The sequence below is a fragment of the Aythya fuligula genome, chromosome 20, assembly GCF_009819795.1.
Source record: "Aythya fuligula isolate bAytFul2 chromosome 20, bAytFul2.pri, whole genome shotgun sequence".
In the NCBI taxonomy this organism is placed as follows: domain Eukaryota; kingdom Metazoa; phylum Chordata; class Aves; order Anseriformes; family Anatidae; genus Aythya; species Aythya fuligula.
This window is the reverse complement of record NC_045578.1, coordinates 9,536,473-9,560,631: the sequence shown is the minus strand read 5'-3', so window position 1 is coordinate 9,560,631 and position 24,159 is coordinate 9,536,473. Positions and strand designations below refer to the sequence as shown.

General features: G+C 36.5%; 1 protein-coding gene across 2 annotated transcripts in view; it reads right to left on the bottom strand.

Annotated features, from left to right (window-relative positions):
- Positions 1–24,159, bottom strand: part of USP32 (ubiquitin specific peptidase 32) — a 73,550-nt gene that overhangs the window by 28,988 nt on the left and 20,403 nt on the right. For both annotated transcript variants that reach the window (XM_032200633.1, XM_032200634.1), the window contains exons 2-9: positions 23,398–23,525; positions 17,711–17,816; positions 17,029–17,147; positions 13,248–13,407; positions 3,451–3,582; positions 2,458–2,565; positions 1,666–1,781; positions 1,189–1,251 (exon numbers count right to left, since the gene is read on the bottom strand). In XM_032200633.1, the coding sequence (XP_032056524.1) occupies positions 1,189–1,251; positions 1,666–1,781; positions 2,458–2,565; positions 3,451–3,582; positions 13,248–13,407; positions 17,029–17,147; positions 17,711–17,816; positions 23,398–23,525 (932 nt within the window). The remainder of the gene's footprint in view (positions 1–1,188; positions 1,252–1,665; positions 1,782–2,457; positions 2,566–3,450; positions 3,583–13,247; positions 13,408–17,028; positions 17,148–17,710; positions 17,817–23,397; positions 23,526–24,159) is intronic.

Here is a 24,159-nt window from a genome sequence, read left to right as displayed (position 1 = left end):
AATTACTTTCTGATTTTCCATAACTCAGCGACAGTAACAATCTGAGCTTTTAGTATAATTCATAGCCATTTTTACAGCCCTGCCCGTTAGCCCACCTCTTCTCACACACCATTTCTGCAGAGTTCACAGATTAAAGCTAACGTATGTAGAGAGGTTAAGTAAAGTAATTTATGTAATTACTGCATCATCAGCTCTTTTCAGCGCTACATTCATGATGCTCTATGAAAGATATTTCAGTCTTTTTTTTTTTTTTTAATTTTTTAACTCTTTGTGGAGATGAGGCTGCTATTAAATTACTCTTTATTAAAAGGGCAAAAAGCCCCAAAGGATGAGAAGAGCTCAGTGAAGATGTATTTTCTACTGCTTTGGTAATAAAAGAATTCAATAAAATATTTGCCTTCCACTTTGTAGAAGTATAAGCAGGCAAGAGAACTATTGAAGAAGTAACTAAGCATTTCTAGCCATTCTTTACAGCTTTTCTCAAACTATGTACAGTTTTCAGATATTCTTCCTCTAATAATTAGTGAAGCAAAGGATATTGTTTGCAGATAATGGTGCCCATCTCAAAAAAACATAATTAAAGATTTACACACAGTGAACTATAAAGCACAATATAAACTATTAAGATTTGTTGCTTTGTCATGACAGATGCCTCCATAGTTTCACAGATACTTAGCTCTGAAACAATACTGTGAAATATAGTTCATTGATTAGATATATTATTATTTACCAAAAACAGTTTGGTAGTGATAATGCTTAAGTAACCTTTGAATTACTGCAGTTGTTCCAGCATGAAAGGATAATGTGCCTTTTCACATAGTATGAAACATGAGATATATTAATGCACTACCCCCCTTTTTTGTTTTTAACATGAAACAAAAAAACATTCTTCAGAAAAAGTCAACCAGCAGACTTAAGTGGTATTATGCATAGCGAAGCCTTAAAAACAGTATATGCTTCAAATTAATTTCAGCTGGTTTAGTTTTGTATATTAAAATGGCTTACAAAACTGAACATTTTCCACAATAGTTACAAAATAACATGTTAATGGAAGACAGATATTTCTTGAAAAATTCTTCTATTGACACATGTCTACTTTAAAGAAAGCAGAAGATTTAATTATTATTATTATTTTATAAACTGAAGATACCAAGACATAAAAATAACAGGAAAACAGCAAATTCCTACCTTTGTGTTATCATGCATATTCAAAATATCTTCTACAATTTCAGACAAATCCATGTCCAATTCCTTGGCAAACAAAAGGATTAGAAAACAGATTTAAATTCTCAAAGCACTCTCTGGAGCTGTATGTGTTCAGAATAAAAATATAACCATCAGAAATGTTGATGATACCACTATGTAATCCACAATTGAGTGCTTCCAGACAGTTGCACTTTTCTACCTAAGGTTTCTTTAAATGAAACAGGATACATTACAGTCAAATAACTCTACTTTGGTTAATGGCAGGGTAAAGTTATGCAAGGTAAGTTACATCCTGTTATCAATACTCCTCTGTTAAGATAGTTTAAGGATGCCTGTATTTCACTGAAACAGTGTTCAAACATCATTCACATCTGAAACATGACATTTATTCCTACTTTAGAAGGATAACTTTAGGAAACAGAAGCAAGTGACTAAGAAAAATATATAAATGTAACTTACAGGTATTTTATCGGTACGGTTATCCTTCCAGACTTCTAAAAGTGCAACCACCATTTCTTTAAGTTCCGTGCGAGACAGCACACCATCCCGGTCAATGTCAAAAACCTTGAAGCAAACTGAGGGAAAAAAGGAAATTACGCCTGTATGTTAGAACTACTCAACAACTTTTTTTTTTTCTTACAGAATATAAGTCTGCAGAGTCACAAGAACATGATTTAGTGCTGACAGTTTTGATGAGGCAGGATGCATGTGTGTTAGTGAGGAAATGGAGCAGCTGTGTTTAATAAACTGAAATCTAGATTCCTGCAATTTTGTGCTGTGTTTTCTGATGTGACTTAGCAGGGAACATATGTGCATACAGAAACTTCCAGTGAATGCCTTTAAGTTCCAGCAATATGGCTTTGGAAAGGCGTGGAACGAAGGTATTTCAAAACTGAAGAACCTTGTAGGGAAACAGCTGAAAACTGGACAGTAAACAAGACAAAATATACTATTTAACTACAGAACACTGCAAAATAACTTCTGAAGTATGCTTTTTTTCTCCCAACAGGCTTATAATTATATGAAGCCATTGATTAGTTATGAAAATATAGAGAATTCAGTTTAGTTGTGCTTTATAAAAGGAAGCCTTCATACTTAAACATATATAGTTTTAAACTTCTGAAGTCTGTCACCTTTCACAGATGCACACTTATGTGAAAGAAATTTCTAAAAAAGGTGGAAACAACTCAACTTACTTGTTCAAACTAAAAAAGATCTCTAAAATTAATAGTTAACATTCTGCATACTTACATTTTTGTCTTTCTGCCAAGGGTCCCCTGCAACATGCTGAGAGCCCACAGGAAATTTCCTTAAAATCTATGTGATTGTCTCGGTTTTCATCAAAGGCATTAAACAAACCTGCAAACCACAAAAGCATCTCCTGTTACAGCATCTGACTGAAACAGTTGACAATAATCCTTAGAATTTATGTGAAGTGTTAATGGTTTACATTTGCAAGGAGAAGTACAAACATTTATGATTGTACCATTCTTAGCAAGTGTAATAAGGATAATGAATCACCACTACGACCATTTTAAAGATGAATTAGATCACTAGTGTGGCTAGACAAAGGGAAACAGAGTTAAGGAATCCTAAACAGATGCCTTACTCTTTCACCTTACGTGTAATGGCTAATTTATAGAAATGTGCATTTAAACCAGTGTGGTTAGAATAAGCATTTTTCACAAAAGCTACATGATCAGAAGAGTAAAGGTACTCAGATGCCAATAATGACTTTTCCAAAACACAACAAGCTCGTTTTGAAAATCACTGAATACCTTGGCAAATTTGGCCCTAAGTGAGTTAGGAGTTTCCATTACACTGGCCTTCAAATGATTTGAGTTTATTCATTCCACACATACAACATTTTTGATCCCATAAAAAGTTAATGACTCATTCAGAAAACATAGAGAATGTGCAGAAACGATTCAAGTTTCCTCATAACAGCTGTGTAAATTTGTATTACTTAACATATAAAACACACTCACTAGCAACAGGATATGGCAATATATCCCTACTGAACTGAACATAAATTCTGGTGTTCCAACAGCTTGCATCTACTGAACATGAATTATCCTGAACATGAATTATCCGTTTCCTACTTACTACTGAGACTCATCAGTACGGCTGACCATTTGGTGATAAAAGAAAATGCCACTCTAAGATTGGAGAGAAGACTAATATGGAAGATGCCAAACACCACAGCAACATCACTTCCTTGCATGTTTTATCAAAGTTCCATACCTTCACTCAGAGATGGATGAATAGGAGGCGAAACCAAGGGGGCAAATGTTTCTAAATCGAAACGTCCAGTTCTTGATTGAGCTTTTAGCAGCCAGTATCGTTTTTCAAGATCAATGATGTCAGATTCTTCCACTGTATAACCAACACAAATAAAAGAAAGTTTTGGTAACATCTGGACTGTGTTAGAATTCGGCACTAAATAAAAAGGCAGCTTTATTTTGTCACAAAGAGAATGGTGCTACATTTTTGTGCTTGATTTCTGTGTTTAAAAAATAAAAATACAAGCTGTAGAGAAAAGGTTTTGTTATTACGTTGCTTACCTAAAGAATCATCTTAACTATTCAATATCTAAGAGCTCGACATCAATAATACATAGAAGTAATTAGAAGTGCAGAAATGAATTTGCCTACTGCTAAAGGTTCCAGAGATCTCTTCTTTTTCATATATTTCTTCTTGATGAACTGAACAGGTAGATTATATGTGCAATACCAGTTTGCAAAGCTAAACAATATTTAGATTTCTAAAATGCATGTAAAGTAGCATTCAAAAAAAAGAAAAAAGCTCAGAAGTCTTATGGGAAGAAAAAAGATTAGTACTTAGGTTATCTTAAATAATTCCCATTTAAAATTTTTATTCTACTTATACAATAATAGTGTCTGTCACATTAAAATTTAGCTTTATCTTAGCATTATATCAAAATATATATTTTATTTTGCTTTGTTATTTATACTATAGATGAACCTAGAAACCCAGTCAACCTTGCAGAGTGATTATACAAACCTAGAAGAAACTTTATATTGAGGAATTTATAATCTAATATAAACTGGGGGGGGGAGGGAGGTTAGTAAAACGAGGTGTTAGGCAAAGGGAAGTAAAAAGTAGACAGAGGAAGAAACGTTTTCTTTCAAAACATACAAAGGTCTTTTTTTTTTTTTCCCAAGTTTTAGGGGTTTGTCAGTTTTATCTTTAAAATTAAATGTATATAGAAAACACAGTTTCTGCTCCACAATACTTTTAATCTTTTTACATATGCAAGTGTGTCACAACAATGCTTTAGGTCAGTGTAAATTAATTGGTTCTCTAATAGATATGTAATGACAAAGCTGTCTATATTAAGCACCACTACATGTGATCCCATTCCCAGATGGTTCTGAGCCTTTAAATCCTTGCCAGCTTTCTAATAGGTTTAACTTGAGCTATTTGGCCTGGTTTAGTCTACAGAAACAATAATAATCCTGTAAGGCTTAAGAAAAGATAAAACAAGTCACATGTCAAATTAAAATTGTATTGATTTTTTCCTATATCTGTCATTAAGAATAGTAATTTAATCAGAATAGTAACTTAGGGAACATACAAGGAGCACGAACTAGTTGTAACTACCCAATGGGCACATGAAACTATACATCACAAACTATGCAGTGCTGTACCCTCATCAGCAGAAAGTTTGGAAAATTTTTACCAAAAATTAGTTTCTGATGTGGGGCTGGAGGAGTGGGAAGGGATTGCATCTTCCTGTAAAGTATTTTTAGACAGCAGCTAGCAAAGTAACACCAGCAAAAATATGCCCTCCTTTTGGTCCGTACACTCAGCACAAGGCCGAGACAGACCTGACACTAGCCTGCAGAACACCCACACTACAGCTGCAGTTCAAGGGTCACATATTTCTAACATAACTCAGAGAAGACTTACCTTCCACTGAACCCCAGGCACATGCTGCAGCATCCTCACTATTGTGCATTTACATGGTGAGTGAGATAAAGGAACGGATATAGCAGGAAAACCAAACTGATTTCCTTTCTCCTCTCCCTCCTTTCCAGCTGGATCAATTCCCTTATCTGGCTTACCATCTGCTGGCTCTTGGTTGTGTTGTAATACATATGGAAAGAGTAATCTAAACATATAAAGGAATCCTACTCAACTACAAATCAAGAAGCAGTAATAGAATAGTTATTTCTTTGAAGATCAGCATACAGAAATATTGCAGATGCTTAGGACTGTGCCCAGATGCAGGCAGTTTCATGAGCCTGGGTAGCACACTCAGGTGTGTTCCAGGAAATGCAGGAGTGCTGTGATGACTTCATGACATACCTGTCCCACAATGGTTTGCATTTCAACAGATGAGAGAAAATCTGCCAGATAAAATACACTTTCCCTCAATGTTGTTGTTCAGCAGGGCGCAGCATGCTGCAGCACTGCCAAGGCAGAGCCTGCAGGACACCACGCTAGGACTGCAGCACCTGCATTCTGCAGGGGATGCAAAAAAAAAAAAAAAAAGCACATTCATGGAGTTTCAAGGACAGAAATAATCAAAAAGTAAAATAACAAGAGAAAGGTAAAAAATCCTTTGTGAGACAGAATCTTAAGTACATAAAGAGAACTACAGAAGTATTACACTGCCCAAACACAGCGTATGAAGGGCAGGTTTGTAGTGCCATTCAGAACTGCACACACGTTATCGCTCTCATTAGCAAATACAAAGGCATTATGCTAATGTTCCTGAGGGTGAGCATACAAATCAGTTTGTTTCCTTTTAATCTATCTTTGACTAGGAAGAACAACAGACATGCCAGTTGCACTTCATTCCTGAAATGATGCCACACTAAGAATATCCAAAAACCATGAGGAAGCTCACGTTGTCTTTACGGAAGAGTAACCCTGCAGAAACCTGTTTTGCTGGCAGGTGTGGTATTTACCTTTAGTAAGTAAGAACTGAAAAAATAAGTTTTCTGACAGGGTAAAATATTCTCAAATGCCTACAGTAGAAGCTACTTGCACTCCACTTACTAAATTTGATAGTTTCTACAGTGCTACCTTTGCTGCATTATCAAGTTAATCTGACAAAATAAAGGTTATCCCAGAAAGCATCTTATTTGCATTTATGCAATTAAAATTATGTTGTCTTTTAAAAGACAAATTTTCAAATCATCACCTTCAAAATAATAACTGATAAATATTAACATAAGAAGTGCTACATTGATATAGCCAGGGTAAATCTAGCGTATTGATTTTACTTTTCCATGGAAGAGCCAAACATTTTAGAAAGTAAAACTGGTGAAGCAGGAAAGAACATCCTTCGCATTGAATAGACTTGCACAATTTAGGCTGAAGAGAAGTAAGAATATAACAAAAGAATATGACTCTCGGTAACAATAAATTGTAGCCTATTGAAATAGTTTCATTTACATAAAATACAGAAAGATTTACTGGATGCAAATGTTTAAGTCTGAAGTTGCAAAGCCAGCTGTTAGATAATTTGATTTCTCCAGAGTGATTTTTTGCACATAATCTCGTAAATTGCTCTCCGAATACGCAGTGCGCCATACGTTCCTCGTTACATCTAAACTGCCAGGAATCTTTTGCCATTTAGGATATACACATACAATCATATTTGTTACTGAAGTTTAAATGAAGCGTGATAGAAGCAGACTGTACTTATCATCCTAATGTGTCTGCACTTACCCTACTACTGCATATGAAAAAGTGCCATCTTCCTCTAAAGAGGCTTATATTCAAGTATTTTAACTTCTCAAAGTATAAAATTATTTTGTTCCTAATACCTGGTCAAATCACATCAGGTGGTGTGAACTAGGCTTTCATTTAGTGGGTCAAGTTTTGAATAACTTAAGAAAAATTAAAAATTTATCTTATAAATACAACAGATTCCAAAACATCAGAACAGACTGGTTTTCTAGGCAACTAATTATTCATTTTTGCCAGTTAAACACGTGATTATTTGAGGTCACACAGGCATTATGCACCTGTGAAATTTAAGCAGATACTACCCACTTACTATTCTATTTTATCTCTCCTGCCATCATTTGTCCATTAAAATCACCAAAAAAAATCAGATCTGTAGAATTAATGATAGTGTTTTATAGTTCAATTCTCTAGCAGTTAGACAAGCGCAATGGGAGGAATGATAACGTCAAGTACGCATCAAACTGGAGTCTTTGTATAGTAAAGGAAGAACAGGTAAATAACAGGTTTTCAGCAAAAACTGTAAAAATGAGTTAATTTAAAACCAGCCACTACACTGCGATTGACAAGCCGCAATAACAACAATAAACACTAAAAAAAGCACCCTTCATTTTAATGCCATTTTCATGAAATAACTCCCTTCTTAAATACTACACAGGTAGCAAGCCATGAATATTCTTCTCTCATAGAAAAAAAAAGTAAGAACAGGTTTCCATTTCAGGCCTGATGTATTACAATTCTTCGTAACACCGGAATTAAGCAAAGATTTGAGTATATTTTATAAACAACCTAATTTTTACCTACCTAATGGCACAATCCTCTCTGGCTCACAGCAGTAGAAGCATACCATATTCCCAACATTTTAACTGCAACTTGCTTCGTTTCACTCCTCACCATGATACCCTCCAGGCAAAACCCCGTCCCCGGTCACCGCGGGCTCTCCATTGCCAGGGAGCCAGCTCAGGACCAGAGGCGGATGGGCTGAACCACAACCAGGGTTTCTGCCTAACCACAGCCGTGGGGCACTTGCAAACGAACGCATCGAAGGTTCTGGGAGCTGGGCACAGAGCTGCTTTGCAGGACATAAAATAACCTGGGAACTAAGAGGATCAGAAAGTGGCAAGCTGCAGATTAAGTGACACTGAGGCTTCTTCTTACTGGCCTACTGTGCTGGAATACTTCCATCTTTTTTTTTTCTTTTTTTTTCTTTTTTTTTTTTTTAATTATTATTATTATTATTATTTCTTTAAGTTAAAAAGAAGGGAATACATTTACACCCAGACAGCCTCTCAGGATGGGCAAAGTTAAGCGATTGCTTGATTTTTCTTTCTTTTTACAGACTTGACCCTACCACAAAGCTCTACAGGTTTCTAAACCTGAGAGAAGAGGTTCCTTCCACAACGTTCAGTTTCAGCTTCATACTGTTTCATCAACTCACTCCTGCATTTCAACCATGACATCTGGTTATCCAGGGCGTCTCTCATTTATTACGACAAATTAGCAATAATTATGTTCTAAAATATAATTATTATACTGATTAAACACTGTCTTGCTGAACCTCAGGAGGAGCTGTCAGAAAAGCAGGAAGATTTTGACAACTTTTTTCCTGACGACAGAAGATAGTCACTTCAAAGGAGAATTAGGATGCTATTTAGTAAGAACTAAGTGACACAAGAATGGGGTAATGGAGAAGCATAAATTACATGGCCTGTCAGTTTGAAACCAGCAACCTCTCACAAGTGGGAGCATTCCCCCTATGGATCAGGACAGAAAACCCGAGTCTGTAAGCCCATCAAGTGACACTGAGGAACACCAAAAAGACCCAGCTGTAGAGAAGTTCACCACCACCTGTGTTTCACCTGAAGAACTGTGTCCAGCCAAGCGAAGGAAACCAGCAGGTTTATATACCGAAGCAGGTATATAGCAGGTTTTTATACCGAAGGGTGAGATCCTCTTCCTCTTCCTCTACATCCATCAGCTAAGCTAAGCAACAGAAAGCTCTGCTTTGCACCTAGTTGGGACTCAGATCTGCTCTGATACTTAAAAGAGTACAAACCTGCAGGGTAGGCACCAAAATGACATCTTCCAGCTGCCAAGAGCTCTTGTATTATTGAATTACTGTATTTGAACTTGAGAGTACCAGAGGAGATTAGGCGTTTAATTTGTAATTACTAAGGACAAATAATGATTTGCTGGAAATATTCTCCTGCAGAGAAATTCAGTGTTAGTAGTAGTCCTTGACAGGATTATCTCTGACTTCCACGTTCCACTACACTGCTGTTCAGTATGATGACTAAACAGATAAAAAACAAAAGTACCCAATCGGACCAGAAAACTGAGAAAATCCAGACTAGTGTTACTGGTCACTGCTGGGATGGAGGAGAGACACATATCCTTTTAACTACTTTTTGGGAACACACGTCCAAGAGAAACTGACGTTATTCTGGTAGCTTTCAAATAAAATGACTCCTATTTATGATTTAAGCGAAATGGAACAAAATTTGATTAAAAGCAGCGAGCACATGCAACTTCCTGTAACTTCAAAGTTTAATTTCTAATTATGTATTGAGAAATAATAATTGAAGTCATCTGCATTGCGAAACAAATGTTATTTACAACTGAAAAATTAGAATTCCTTTGTTTTGCTGATAGCTCGGCTCATTAAACAAACATAAATGGAGTCACTGGTGCCTTGCAATAAAACGTTCGCTGTCTCTCCTACATCAACGTTAATAACTTTCACTATTTTCATCACCACAATTTTTCACGTCTCTGACATATTATTTAAGATGTTTAATGGAAAGCACGATGAGAGGAGGTAAGGCTTGAAAAGGGTCTGAAGCTTGAGCAAAGCCCTGCTCCAGGAGAGGGCGTGCTGCGACCTGGCCACAGTCCTGCAGCCAGGGGATGGATCTGTGCATGCCCTGGGAGGGGAGCTCTACTCATCAGATTTCATTTGACAGTAGAAGAAATTCTAAAAACTCTCACTCTTTCACTATATTCTGCTAGCAGCATTTTCCTGGGTTTACTAAACATTATTTCAGTTCCATTTTCTCCCAAAAGGTAACTATTATCCTAGTTAAATGTACTAAAACCAAGCCTCACTTTAGAGAAAAGGAGCTGTCATAACAGCTCGTGCTGCTTCGTACATGCAGCTACGGTAAAATTACTTTCTTACTCTTTAGATTGACTTGACTAGGCTGTAAATATTAGACTTAAAGCAAACCAGCAAGGCCCCAAGCATTCATATTTCACTGCAATTACTTCCAAGTGACCAAGCACTCTGATTTTCCTTACTTTTTGCATTTATTGTATAAGATTCCTCTACCGCCTCAAATCACAAGGGAAATCATCAGACACATCATAAAAAGAAGCATTTGTCCAGACGTGGGGGAGGCTGGTTAGTTCACCAGTTTGTCTTCTTCCTACCTAAAATTGCTGTCGGTTTTCCACATCTGTCCTTTGAAAGGTATCAAGCTGCATACATTCTAACACAGTACTGAATACATTGTGCTTTTTTGTTTGTTTGTTTGTTTTTTCCTTTTTTATTGTAACAATATTTAGCTGGAAGATAACAAAAGTACAATAAAGTTTAATTTTATCTAGTGGTCCAAACACACCCCAGAACATAAGCTTTCCAAATGTGGCTCAGTATACCAAACCTGCAGATACCATACTGTTTGAAACATTTTACTGACGCAAAGATAAATGTAAGCTACATGAGTTTCCTGCATAAAATGAAAAGCTTTCTGACGTGTACCTGAAGATTCAATGATCACTTCAAACATTCTCAAATATTTAATTTTATTTCAGCATTTTAATGCCAACAATGGCTTAAGTTTTCATTTATCCCCACCTTCTTGACTGCTTATGAAAGTAAGCTGCTGGCAAAGAAACACAAACACTATCGGCTGCCAGAATAGACTGAATTTCTCCATAGTCTAGTCTAATATTATAGCAACACTTTTTTTTTTTTTCCCCAGAACACAAGTGTTGTTGTTTTTGTTTGTTTGTTTGTTTTTTCCTTTGATGGTGATGTTGTTTGGTTGTGTTTTTTTTTTTTTCTCCTGAATACATAGTTTGTGTTGAATCACCCAGCAGAGACCTGAAATTCTGCGAACACTGTTCATGAGGCTTTAAAACTCTGCGAACTTCTCCAAGAGAACACGTAGCTATACAAATAGCACGTGTAGAGGAGCAACCACGCATGCATGCTTCCCAGAAAGGAGACTGAACACTTCCTCTTGTAACATGATTTACAAAATCAGATGCTGCAATACACAGGAGTGTTATGAAATTATTCTTAACTAACTTAAGAGATTAAAACCAAATACATGAGCATTACTTGAATTTCTAAACCTTAAAATTCAAGGAATTACAAAAATACTCCTTTCAGAGCAGCAGTGAGCTGGTTTCAAGGTTGCCATTCTCAGCAATGACGCTGACAGTGTTGAGGGAGGGTCGCTGAGTCTACTAAAAAAATTAAACAGAGCAAGCCAGTTGCTTCATGAAGGAGGTGATTCATGTAAGAGCAATTAAGCAAGATTCGAGGCTGTACAGTTGAAGACATCAAAGAGGTAAGTGGAAGTTAGAGGTGACGAGTCATTACATGGAAGATAGAGACTACTGTTTCTGCCGAAAGCGTGCTCAGACAATAATTAGATGGCTGAAATGCTAACAGAGTCACCGTGATTAGTGGAAGGTCCCTGCAATCACAAAAGCTCAAATGTAAACGGAAGCACCTGAGACAATTTCATCTGACAGAGACTGACCAAATAATTGGGATTCTGTCAAGACAAGGGTCGAAAAGTTTGCAATAAAAAAGTGAAAAATACTCTCTATGAAATTAAAAGAAAAAAAAATCAAAATTACTACAGCAGAAACAAATGTAACATGGAGCCACCCAAACAATTATTTTCTAAGAATCAGATTTATTTATTTATTTTTACTACAAACCTCGGTTTCAGTATAAATAAACTTTCTGTGAAAAGCTTAGTAAAAATTGTACAGAAAAACATTCAATTTCATGTGAAAAAAAATCTAAGCAAGCTCCAAGGTAACATTCAGAGGCACAGGGTAAAGCTCTCTTTGAATACCAAGGGTAAGGCAGACTTGACAAGGCTGGAAGTGTGGCGAGTCTCAGTTTGATACAGATTGAGAGATTTTTCTGATGGCTGAAATCTGTAGAATTCAAGAATGTGTTTTCCTTCTTTCTTTCTTTCTTTCTTTCTCTCTTTCTTTCTTTCTTTCCTCCTTTTTCCTTTAAGCAAACCTCTTTCTCTAACCCTGTCTGTTAGACCTTGGCATGGTTTTCTGAAACCTCCATGTCTACTGCAATCTCTCCTGTAACCCTAATAAATTACTAGCCTATAAACTTCTAATTTAATCATGCATTTTCATTTCAGATGTTCTAAACAGAAATTCAATCCGTATTTAAAAACAAAAGAAAACTATAAAAATTATACATAATTTTAAAGTAATCCACCTATTGAAGGGAGAAAATGCCATGCTCACATCAACAGAAAAATCTATGTGTGCATAAAGTACACGCAGATTGTTTGAATCACTGACATCTCAACAGCAAAGACCCTTCTCCTAAGGGACACCGAGTCCCTCAGATGCTTTCCTGTAATGTATGCTCACATTACACTTGCACATCAAGTATAATTTGTCAGCTCTTTGTTTTTACATTTAATCTACAAAACAGCTGCTCCTCCTTTCGCAATAATATAGACATAAGGAAGCATTTGTTCTTGGGAGATCGTTCCTACATGCAAATCCTGAGGAGGCTTCTCTTTAGTTAATTTAGTTCCCTGACTACATCACATGCCAGGAATATTACTTATTTGACTGTAGAAAACAACCTAAGATGTAACACTTAGTTTTGAAACAAGCATTGTTATCAAAACCATCTCAATAGTTTTATGATCCACTACACCAGAAAAAGCAAATACAAAACCTGTATTACCATCAAGTCTCTTTAGATTAACATATTTGTCAGAGAAGACATTTTGCTTTTTTTATTTTTTTAATTTGCCTGGTAGTCAACGTCTACTATAAGAAATGCTGTAATCTCAATGCTGTTCTCTCAAAATAATGCCCCACTGTGTCCTTGTACATAACAATGTTTTACTTGTCACAGCACAAAAAGCAGAGAACAAATTAGCATGGAGAAGAAATGTATCTCGCTGAACAGAACTGCATGCATCTAATCAGAGCAGTAAGATTTAATGAACAACTGCAGCAAGGCAACAGTTTAAGTTTGTGAATTCTGAAATAGTTTTATGAAACGCACATAATAAGAAGCATCTTTTACTTACAGTGTGTGACTCCAGCCAGTGTTTGATAGAAGGTAGGAGTATCACTATCATCAGTGAGTGTCACATACACACCTCCAGACAGCAGCCAACGGGAAAATGTGAAAGCATCTTTGTTGTGCAATAGCCAAACCCTGAACTTCTCATAGTTTACCTTTTCACCCTATTAGAAAATAAGAAAACATGACTGGTTTTCTCTCCTTTCTCAGTATCCGTAAACAGGAACCATCTAGCTGCAAGAACAAGAATTAGGACAATCTCCTATAAAAACAAGTACTGAAATAATTTTTTGGAGCCATGCCTGTTTTTCTATTTCATTCTGAAATACAGCACAAGGAGGGAAATTAGACTCCTCAGCTCTCTGCATTTCAACCTCCTACTCAACGTGGCCTTTGGAAAGGCATTTACTCTGAACCTCAGGTTATGGGGATTAGAAGAAAAATGGTTTCTTACAACTCAGAACAACAGGGGTTATTTTTATGAAATTGAAGTTGTTATGACAGATAAAAGCTCTTTCGTGCTGACTAACAGGTGCTATAAAATCATAAGCATTGTGTTACATCTGTGCAAGCACACAAACACCTAGCATAATTAGATTTGTGAATAACTAACAGTATGAGAAATCACTGTGGCAGCATAAGAAAATATGCTGCTGGTGACCAAAGAACACCTTGCAGCATGCAGGTAAACATGACATTCACAGCATCTCCTAACTCAGGTTTCTCTTGCTGGATGTCTCATGGAACTGCCTCTTCAGGAATATGTAAAACCTACGGATTCACAGAGTTTAACTGCTGAAGAGGCTGTTTAAACCATTTAGCTGAACGGTTTTCAAGCTGTGGGTATGAAGCCATAGGGATCAGCAGACTTACTTCTTCACTGCCTAGAAAACTAACTACAATAAATGCAAACCTATTATCAGTAGACAAACTCATTATATGGAGGCCCTAATCTCCATGGTAAATAAACAGAGGTCTGGAAACTGGAAGAGGTTTCAAGCCATTGACTAGTTAAACTTCCCTAATATCACAGGCCATTAAGCTTCACTGAATTACACCTCTACAGCATCCAACAATTTGCACCAGGGCGTGGACTATCCGCAAACGCCAATTGAAGAAAATGGTTAATCACCATTGCTGCTAAATCATTTGCTTCGTATTCCAGTTGTAATGGATTATTTCGGATTCCAGATAGTGGCTCTTTTTATGCCTCTCTTCCCCACATTAGTGTTAGATTTTTCTCCTATAAACGCATGCAGATATCGTGATCAAATTGCCTTCTGACTCTCCTTTTACTAATAAACGGGGAAAAATGTGCTTGTTGCTAGCTTTACAGCCCTGCGTCGCTTTAGGGAATTTTACCTGCACTTCCCCGTATAACAAATCTAGTACAAAAGTCAACCTAAGCATGTCAGAAATAAATGGAACTATCACAGAAGACTGAAAAAAATTGTAAGGAGGGAAGAGTGGCAATCTTTGTTGGTAATTCATAGAGGAGAAAGATTCTCTAACCTTAACACAGAAGAAAGGTACAACTTAGGAACATATTTCATTTGCTTCTCTGCTGGAAAACCTGAGCGCTGTGCTACTCAACCGCCTTGAACTGAACTGAACTTGATAGCAGAATAGACAGCAAATTTATCCGCAGGATTTAGAGGAGGGGAACAAAGAAATACCCCAACACTTACAGGCACTGTCATAGACTTCCACATGACAATGATTCAAGGAAGTCAGGATGCTACATTGCTATTCCATCATCTGTTTAATCAGTACATATCCACAGGACTGACCGACAGCAGGGATCCTAGCCTTCCTCCTACAGGCACCAAGCCTTTTCTTTTGCAACAGCAGTCGCAGTAGCTACAGAAAAAGGGGTTACTTCTCAGCCAGATCAGTTTCTCAATCCACCTCATCAAGGCAGCATAAAATTACCTGAGCCAGCACAAGGGTAGGGGGATGAACAACTGCCAGGAAAAGGGTAAGTCAACAACTTGGATTTTGCAGGATTTAGCTGATTACGGAACCACTTGCTTAAGCAAAAGCAGATTTGCTGTCAAACAGAGGAGGAAAATGCAGCCCACAACATGGTGATTTTTTGTTTTGTTTTTCAAATTTCTTTAGCAGTTTGAATCAGACTGAAGATCATTTTCTTTCTACCTCTTCCACTCTACTTTCCTACTACTTTTTTTCCACTGCTGTCTGTAAATGGAGCAAGAGCTGTGCCATGTTTCACCAAGACTCCTGTGTCGTTCTAATTGATTAGAGCAACAAGACACGGGAGAGGAAAAAACTTTGGAAAAAACGCATTTGAGGCATGTAAGGTTTACAGCTGAGCCATCATGGAACTCAACAACTAGAGCAATGCAGATATCGCTGAATTTGTTTCTTTTTTTTTTCCAAAAGCAAGGATGAGGAAAACATAGATATGCTTCAAAGCTCTTATTTTTAGATGAGCACATGCAGTAATTCTGAAGGGAAGAATGAAAGTACCTATAAACATCATCCTGGAAAGCATAAACTCATCTGCCATACGGCAGGAAGGCAGACCCACAGCAGGAACATTAAACTTTCTCGCTCTTCAGCAATGACCTAGTATGATTAACAGGCCAGTAAATCCTGCTGAGTGGGTTATTACACTATTTTCCTTTTAAAAGAAAATCGATATAGAGCATTTTCTTGAACAGGAAAACGGTATCAAGCCAGATGGATACTTCTTTCCCTGCAAGATCTTCATAAAGTATTTCTAGATTTCTTGGACAGTATGCAATTAACTTTTAGGGTATAATTCATCACACCATATTGATGGGGAATTATAAGTAGGAAATATCGAAGTGGTCAGCTCCAGAAACTGGACTGCAGTATACATATGATTTATGATCCCAGGCAAGAACGAATGTAATTGTTGCCCACAAAGCCAACATGACACCACTGCCAGATTAAGAGGGTTTGCCTCTGCCAATGCTGGTAACAAGCACACCAAAGTTATCGCAAACACAGTACAAGAATTTGTAAGGAAATTAAGTAATCTGAAATCCACAAATAAAACTTCTCCTCAACCAGTTTTTCAGCAGAATGTATAATGACAACTAGATTTTGCTGGTCAATAACTAAAAGGAAACAACCAAATCAAACAAACCTGACAGTTCAGTAGGATGACTAGGGCCTAGGAAGTATCTGTGAATATCTATTAGTAACAACAGCCTGTTTTAGGGGAGGACTTGAACAAGCTTCAAAAAGATTACATCTCTCAAACAACCTAATGCATAAATAAATGGTGTAGCTCCTGGTAGGCACAGTGAGACAGTGGTAATATTCTAATACTATTATTTTAAGCAACCACTGCTGGTAGGCCTTTCTTTTTTTTTTCTTTTTTTTTTTTTCTTTTTTTAAATCCAAGGGGCAGATTTTTTTTCCTCTCTCAGATCAGTGTTCTAGATTTCTTTCCCAACTGCAACAAAATATCCACACTAGTCAATGAAATTCCACTGGCAATATTCATACTTAAATTTACTTGATTACATGACTACCTTTTGGAAATGGTATCTTTCAAACTAGCACAGCAAGTAAAATAGCATGGAGAATGCCTGCACATACCAAACTGCTACTTACATCAATGCAAATCACATGTAATATTATAAGATTAAAAAAAACATTATGAACCTTTCCTCTCTTTAACCAATGTTAATTTATTGCCACACATCCACATGAATTTATACAGCAGAAGAAAAACTGCCTAATGTAATATTCACTTTTTTTTGTGAAGATAAAACTTGTACAAAATGTACCTCAGAAAAACATTTCTTGAGAGATTCTGGCACTTTTCCATCAACCACCTGCAGCATCTTCTCCATCTCTTCACGAACAACATAACTCCCAGATTCATTAGAGAAGAGACTGAAAATGTCTGAGGAAGAAGAAAAATATTTAAACAACTACCGTAGTTACATTTTTCCAAATACTAGGTTTAAAACTGGCTAAGAATGCCAAAAGCAGTGCAATAATTTGATTCAATCACAGTATAGCTTAATAGGGTTTAGATCAAGAAATATTTTCTTTCACCACTGCCCACTAATCAAAAAAAAATAAATACTATCAAGTCAGATTAACAAGAAAGACAAAACAACAGAAGTCAGTAGGCAGATGCTTTAGTTTGTTTTGAAAAATACCAGCACTGTCCTCCTTTCTCTGCCTACAGACAGTACTCAGCAGTCTTTCTGTAGGATCCTAACATCCACAAACATGAGAATTTATCAAATATTTCACTTTGTTAGGTATAGAAAACTGAAATATATTGAATTTCAAAATATGCAGCTAAAAATGTCTAAAAATATACTATCTTTATTGGCAAATGTATTCCCACTTACATACAACAACGGTGACTTAATACAGCATGATTTATGGTTCCTTTACAGAAGTGTATTCTACATGCATGATACTGTTATTACTTTTTAAAGTTGTATTACTTACATTTTGCTTTCTCTTCTTCTCTGCCTCTTGTAAGTAGAACTAATCCAACTATCAAGTTATTGAAGTGCAGCCCTTTGGACATTCCTCCAAACGAACAGTAGATAACCTGAGAGAATAAACCAGAAGTAAACCAAAACATTAAGAGCAGGAACAGAGACATCACAACTAACAGCAACAAGTTACACCAGGGCCCTAAAAATACTGTGTACATTTTAAATACTATTTTCCTTGCTTGCTACTGAATTACTTACTAAGTAAACAAGATTACAAACAGGATGTATACATGTAATTATGTTCTGGCTTCTTCATTTTTCTCCAGTAAAGCCTTGAGAGTATTCGTTATACGGCAGCTTAGCCAAAGAGCCCCAGCAGAGTTCAGAGGTCAGTGGGGCTTCCACGTTACTGCAGGCAGACTCACTATTTTGTGAATTACCCAACAGAGCAGAGCCAATCATTAGCAAACCACTGGATGAAACCCACAGGTCATAACGGCTGCTACATCTGCATCCCTTCCCTGCCTTTTGGTTGGTTTTAAATACATGAACCACAACCAAACATCTCTAAACAGCAAAAGCAACATCATTTTTAACTTTTTTTTTTTTCTGACTTCCTAACCTCTATTAAAAAAAAAATCTTTGAAAATACAAGAGTTTGCACAATTCATTTTAACCTTTTAAATTTAACCAGTTTAACCAAGACTAAAAAAGAGCCCATGACCCTTTGGGACACACAGACCAAAATCCACCAGTCTAAAGAACGAATACACATTTTAGGTTGGTTTGTTTGTTTGTTTTTAAAATCCACCATAACCATCGGGAAACATTTACACCCACAAGTGACAAGAAAATGAAAGTGAGGGATGACATGTGTGATTGGAGTGACACTTCTCTTCTACACTACCAGCAGTTCCAGAAAAGGGTACATGGCCCTAACAGTCTTATGTGTGACATCCTGAGAATCTACCCAACAACATCAAAACAATCTACCTCTAATTCATCAAAAAGTAAAATGACTACATAAAAGTATGAATTCTCGTATTAATTAGAAGATTGCAGACACGCTGCCTATGATAGCAGGATAAGCGTTCATGTAGCACAACTATGAGTGAAACCAGGCAGGGAACCACGTTGGATTTGAAATAACCATTTTTGTTACCAGGTTTCACTAATCCAGTGCACTCAAAGTGGGTGACCTCAGGCTGTCAGTAAGTAGCCAGAATGAAGCTGCCCATGAAACTGGCACGAATTAAAGTACATAAATCACATTTCAAATATTACAAGAACTTCTATATACTACTACCGTAACTACGTAGGGCATTCAGTGTAATCAAGTGCAATCTATTATCAGTTGTGCCTTCTAAAGGAGCCAGACAGCATGTTATGATGAAGAGTATTAAGGAGAAAAATCAATTTTTAACAGACTGAAATCCCTGTGCAGAATGTGAGTGCCATGTCTTCCAAAACAAGACCAACAAACATTTCCGTCTCACTCACACAGGTCTACGTGCCAGGAAACTGTTTACCCAGGAGCTGACAAGCATCAAAATGGGTTACGCTAACTGGAAGCCAAAAAATCAGCTAAATGCTTCAACAGAACTTGCCTCTTTTAGACTGGGAAAGCAAAATTTAACCAATTTTGTTACCAACAACTTTGTCTTGAACAACTCAGCACTGGAAAAAGGCTTCAGAGAAAGCAAAATCTTCTTTAATCACTTAAATAGTTTCATATTAAAGTACTTGTAAATCACCATGATGGTAGTGTGAATGCCTCCCAGAGCCTTCTGAGCAGCAGGTAAACACGCTGACAGAAGCCAGAGGGAACTGGTGAGGGAGGTGCAAGAGGACCACAGCGAGGCTTTGAAAATTCCCCAAAATCTAAAGATGTCCGAGGGCAGGTACATTTAAGTGAACTCAAAAGCACAGAAGGATCTCATTCCATGGAGGATGTTATGCAGAACCTGCCATTTCCTTCTGCTGGAAGACAGCCCCACGCATACACGCTAACAGCCCAGAGCACGCTCAGGTCATCTTCTATTAGTAAAGTTTAATCCATTTGCAGATGCTTGAGGAGTTCAAATTATTAAAACTGAATTTGTGCTCTGTTTGGACACAGCGTATGCTTCACGGACTATGTCATGGCAGAGATCTGAATTCCACACTTTCTACTTCTAATCATTCTGATTTCACAAGATGCCTTCAGGGCTACACTGCATACATAAGTGATTTACTTCTATATTACACTGGAGCCATTACTTTTTTTTTTTTTTTTTTTTTTTTTAAATAAGCAGTTAGCTCTGCTGAATACTGTACTTAAGTCTTAATATAGCTCCTTTAGATGCAGGAAAAAAACATGAAAGCACACTAAGTATAAAAAGGGAGAGAATTCTTACATTTCAGATTAACAGGACTTTCAAAGACCGTATACATGTATATGTAAATACAGCCAAATGAAAGAGAAATCACTGTTTTTCCTTCACAACACTGATTAAAAGGTTATCTTTTTTTTTTATTCTTCTCTGTCACTCAAATTTCACCTTTCTGTGCTCTTAGACTTTTTAAAGCACACTTATCTCATAAATCACCTTGAATACAGCTGTCTCCTCTCCTCATCCATCTGAAAGCATATTTCAAATTCATATCCATCTCTGAACTTTCCACCCACTTCAGTTGAACTTTGCGCATCTCCGTTTCAGTATCATTTGAATGCCAGCTATTACATTTATGTATTATCTTAACACAACATATCGTTCAAGATTTAAGAAAAAGGAATTCTGTGGATAATATCCAAGGTATTAGTATCTAACACACGTTTGAAGTAGAACAATCAGCAGCCGGTATTACCTTTACCTCAGTCACTTAATCATTTTTTGGTGAGAGTTTACAAACACTGAGTACGTTGCACACAATATACAACCAGGATTAGTTCACATTTCTAAAGAAGTAGCCCCACAAGTTTTCACATTAATTTTATTTGGAAAACTTTTTCTAATAAAATGCACTGTCAAAAATAAGAAGCAATTTTGTGTCCCTGTGCCCACAGCTTCTAGTAAGCCTGTTGGAAGGGTAGGAGAGGATGTTCAAAGCATTATTTTGGCTCCTTTCTCTAGCGTATAAAACCTGCTGGATTCTTCCTTGATTCTATTCTTATGACCTGTCTTCTCTTTCAGTCCTTGAGAAGTCTCCATTCTCATTCTTTTGGCAGCTCCCCCTACATGTCCTTCGTGTCTTCATTAGCATCGCTCTTCTACTTACATTACAGTCACATTTGGAGAAAAACCAGCACAGGTGCTTCTCACAATCATAATATATGTAGGAAGAAATGAACAAGAAAAAATCACTGCTTATTTCTTTTTTAAGAAGGTTGATATGCAACTCCCTCTAAATTAAGCTGATAAAGGTATAATCGAATTAGTCATGGATAGGACTGCACAGGAAAAAGTTAGGAGGTCCTTCTCAGCATTCTTCCTCTCCTAAGACTAACATACAAAGCTACTAAAAATGCTTGCTTGAGATATTACCATTCCTTCTTTCTACTTCCTCTGAACAGTACTTTTTCTGTCAAGGTACCTATAACTGCAGAACATAATTGTCTTATTTCCCTAGATTTAAAAATAATTGCTGTGTTCATGCATCTCAGCCCTTGACCGGCTTTCCTGCAGTTAAAGCAATGCAGACACAGCCCATGCTGTTTCATTTTATTAATATTTTCAATTCCATTTTTCTAAGAGATCCTTTCAGAACATAACCACCCAGAACATTTAAGTGTTTCGTGTGCATGACGATCATGTAAATTGATTGAAGTTCTACAGACTTCATTTCCCTCTTTTACATGCCTGCTCTATCAGTGTTTTTAATTTAATGAATTCCTGAAGGTCTATCACTCCTCAGATACAACAAACCATTACTCAAAGCATGCAGAGAAAACAGCCCAGCAATCTCAGGCTAAAAATAATCCATTTCAATGACTGAAAGGCTGAAAACTCAGAACAAGGCTTTAGCTGTCTAATGAGTGTGCTTGCCTTTCCACACTGAATTACAAAGAATGCCATTACAATATGAGCGGAGTCAAGTCCAAGTTTTGTCCGGATTTTCAATATTCAAGCTCAGAGATATGAATATTGCATTGCCCAAATACGAATGCTATAAGTACACAGTAATTCAGTGCACAGTAATTTGTACTGGAATTTTGAGATACTTATATCCCACTTCTGATGAAATCACATCAGAAACTGTCATGATTTTTCCACTAACTTTACTTCACCAAATGGGAACCAGGAACTGCAGTAGAACTGCAATGTTAAGAGACACAATTATGATCAAAATTGTGTCTTTAAGGTTAGATTAAAAAAAAAGAAAAGTAGAGGGTAACAGAAGACATTTGAAAACCCAAAGTATCTATTTGTGAAAATTTATCTCATCCAAATCAATAATTTCACCATTAATACTGGCATAAAGGGGATATGAAAGTACAAATTAATTCACAATGTGAATATTTAATATTTCATATTATTTCAAAAAAATAATGAACCGTTTAAGATTTTTATTTTATTATTTTTTTTTATTTTTTGTCTATTAACAATGTATTCACACAAAATATACCAAATCTAGTACTGAAGACACTTGCCTTAAGCTACAAGAAATCTCATACTTTCATTCAATTTGACAGTGCTAACACACATTACAGTATTTCCTGTTAAGTGCTTGAATACACACATAAAAATAAAACTGCCAAATATACTGAAGAAGCAAGTAATATCCTCTTTGTCAATACTTAGGGAAAAAAAGAAAAGAGAACAGAGAAAACATTAAGCTTAGAAAAAAGAAACCCTCTAATACAGTGTTAAACCTTTTGCAACACACACCTCACTATGCACATTACCTAAATAAAACTGAGAGACTTGCACGCTGCCTGTGAGGTCAATAACACTGAAGATACCAGAAATAGAAGCTGTGATTAGAAATGACACGGAGCAAAATATCATTTGAAAGGTCTGGCTAATCTTATTCTTCCCTGAACAATATTTTAATTTCTCTCTCAAAATATAGACAACTCTATGAAAAGTGTTTTTTTTTTTTTTTTTTTTTCAAAGCACATGTGCAGGATGGTATCACTATTTTTATTTTATATATATACACATGTATTTATACATACATATATATATATATACACACACACATTATTTATACTTATGTAGCATATTTTGGTTCTGGTTACCGTCCAGTTCATTTATATATCTTTAAAATACACAAAATTATTTCTGAGAGCTTGTAAAGATTAATCTGCACTTTAGAAAACATAGTAAAAGCCTCTGGAATCTCAGAGAAACCAACAGCATGCTCGGCTCCAGAGTAAATAAAATCCTCTACTGTAATAGTTTCATAGAGAGAGTTAAAACTTCCCAATTTTTCACTTCCCCAAATCTACATCTGGATACCTAGATTTACTTTGAAGTCATTTGCCACCTATTAGATGAGTCTCAAGCAATGACACAATCAAGCACACATCAGTGACAGCTCATGATCCAAGTCTGGAACGTTACCTTCATTTAGAGAACACACACTGTAATATTGGATGAAAAATTGAAAGGAATTAAATCTGCTTGTTTCTGCACAGGCATATCTGTGTGTGCACGTCTAAGGTATAGAGTATCAACCACATACATCTCTCCAGAAAAGTTTATAGATTACCTCAGCAACTTTTGGAGGGACTCCATCACCAAGAACTTCCCTGATGAAGCATTGTTGGGTCATATAGTATGAGAGTCCACAAGTTCTCTTGAAAGCATCTTTCAGTCGCTTCAGCTCTATGTCCGTAACTGTATTAAGAGGAAAAAAAAGATTTGGTCAATAAAGATGTCATAGAAATGTAACACCTCAAGGACTCTCGATCCCGTACATGTTATATTTATAGTAAAAATAAAAGATCAGACGAATTAAATGCATGAGCTCACCCAGATAGTGGAAAAATTCAACTACTGGAAAATGAGATCTAATAATCTGCCCCCAAAAAAAGAGAATTGGGGTAGAACTAAAGTTAACATCAACTACTGCAACAGTTCACTGCCTGTTTTCTTTGACTACAATAATGTATTATAATTTGTTCTAAATTAAGCACCGTTATTGTCACACAGAAGGAAAATAAGCTAGCTTTATGATCAATTTTATGTTGCATGTAAGCCAGAGAAATGATCTGTAACCAACTGTAGTGAATATTATGAAGAGCACCTCCAGCAGCATGCTTCAAACAGCCTCATCTAGCAACCAGTCTATCTTTCTGTAGAAAAAATAAGTAATCACCATTTACAGGCTTACAAGATAGTATAGCAAAGCCTGAATTGAACAGCAGTGCTAGTTTGGACTAAATGTAGTTCTCCACCTAAGACTTCCTTGCACAGTCAAAGTCTGATTACCAGCTAAAACCCGTTCAAACGTCTTCACAAACTAAAGGTG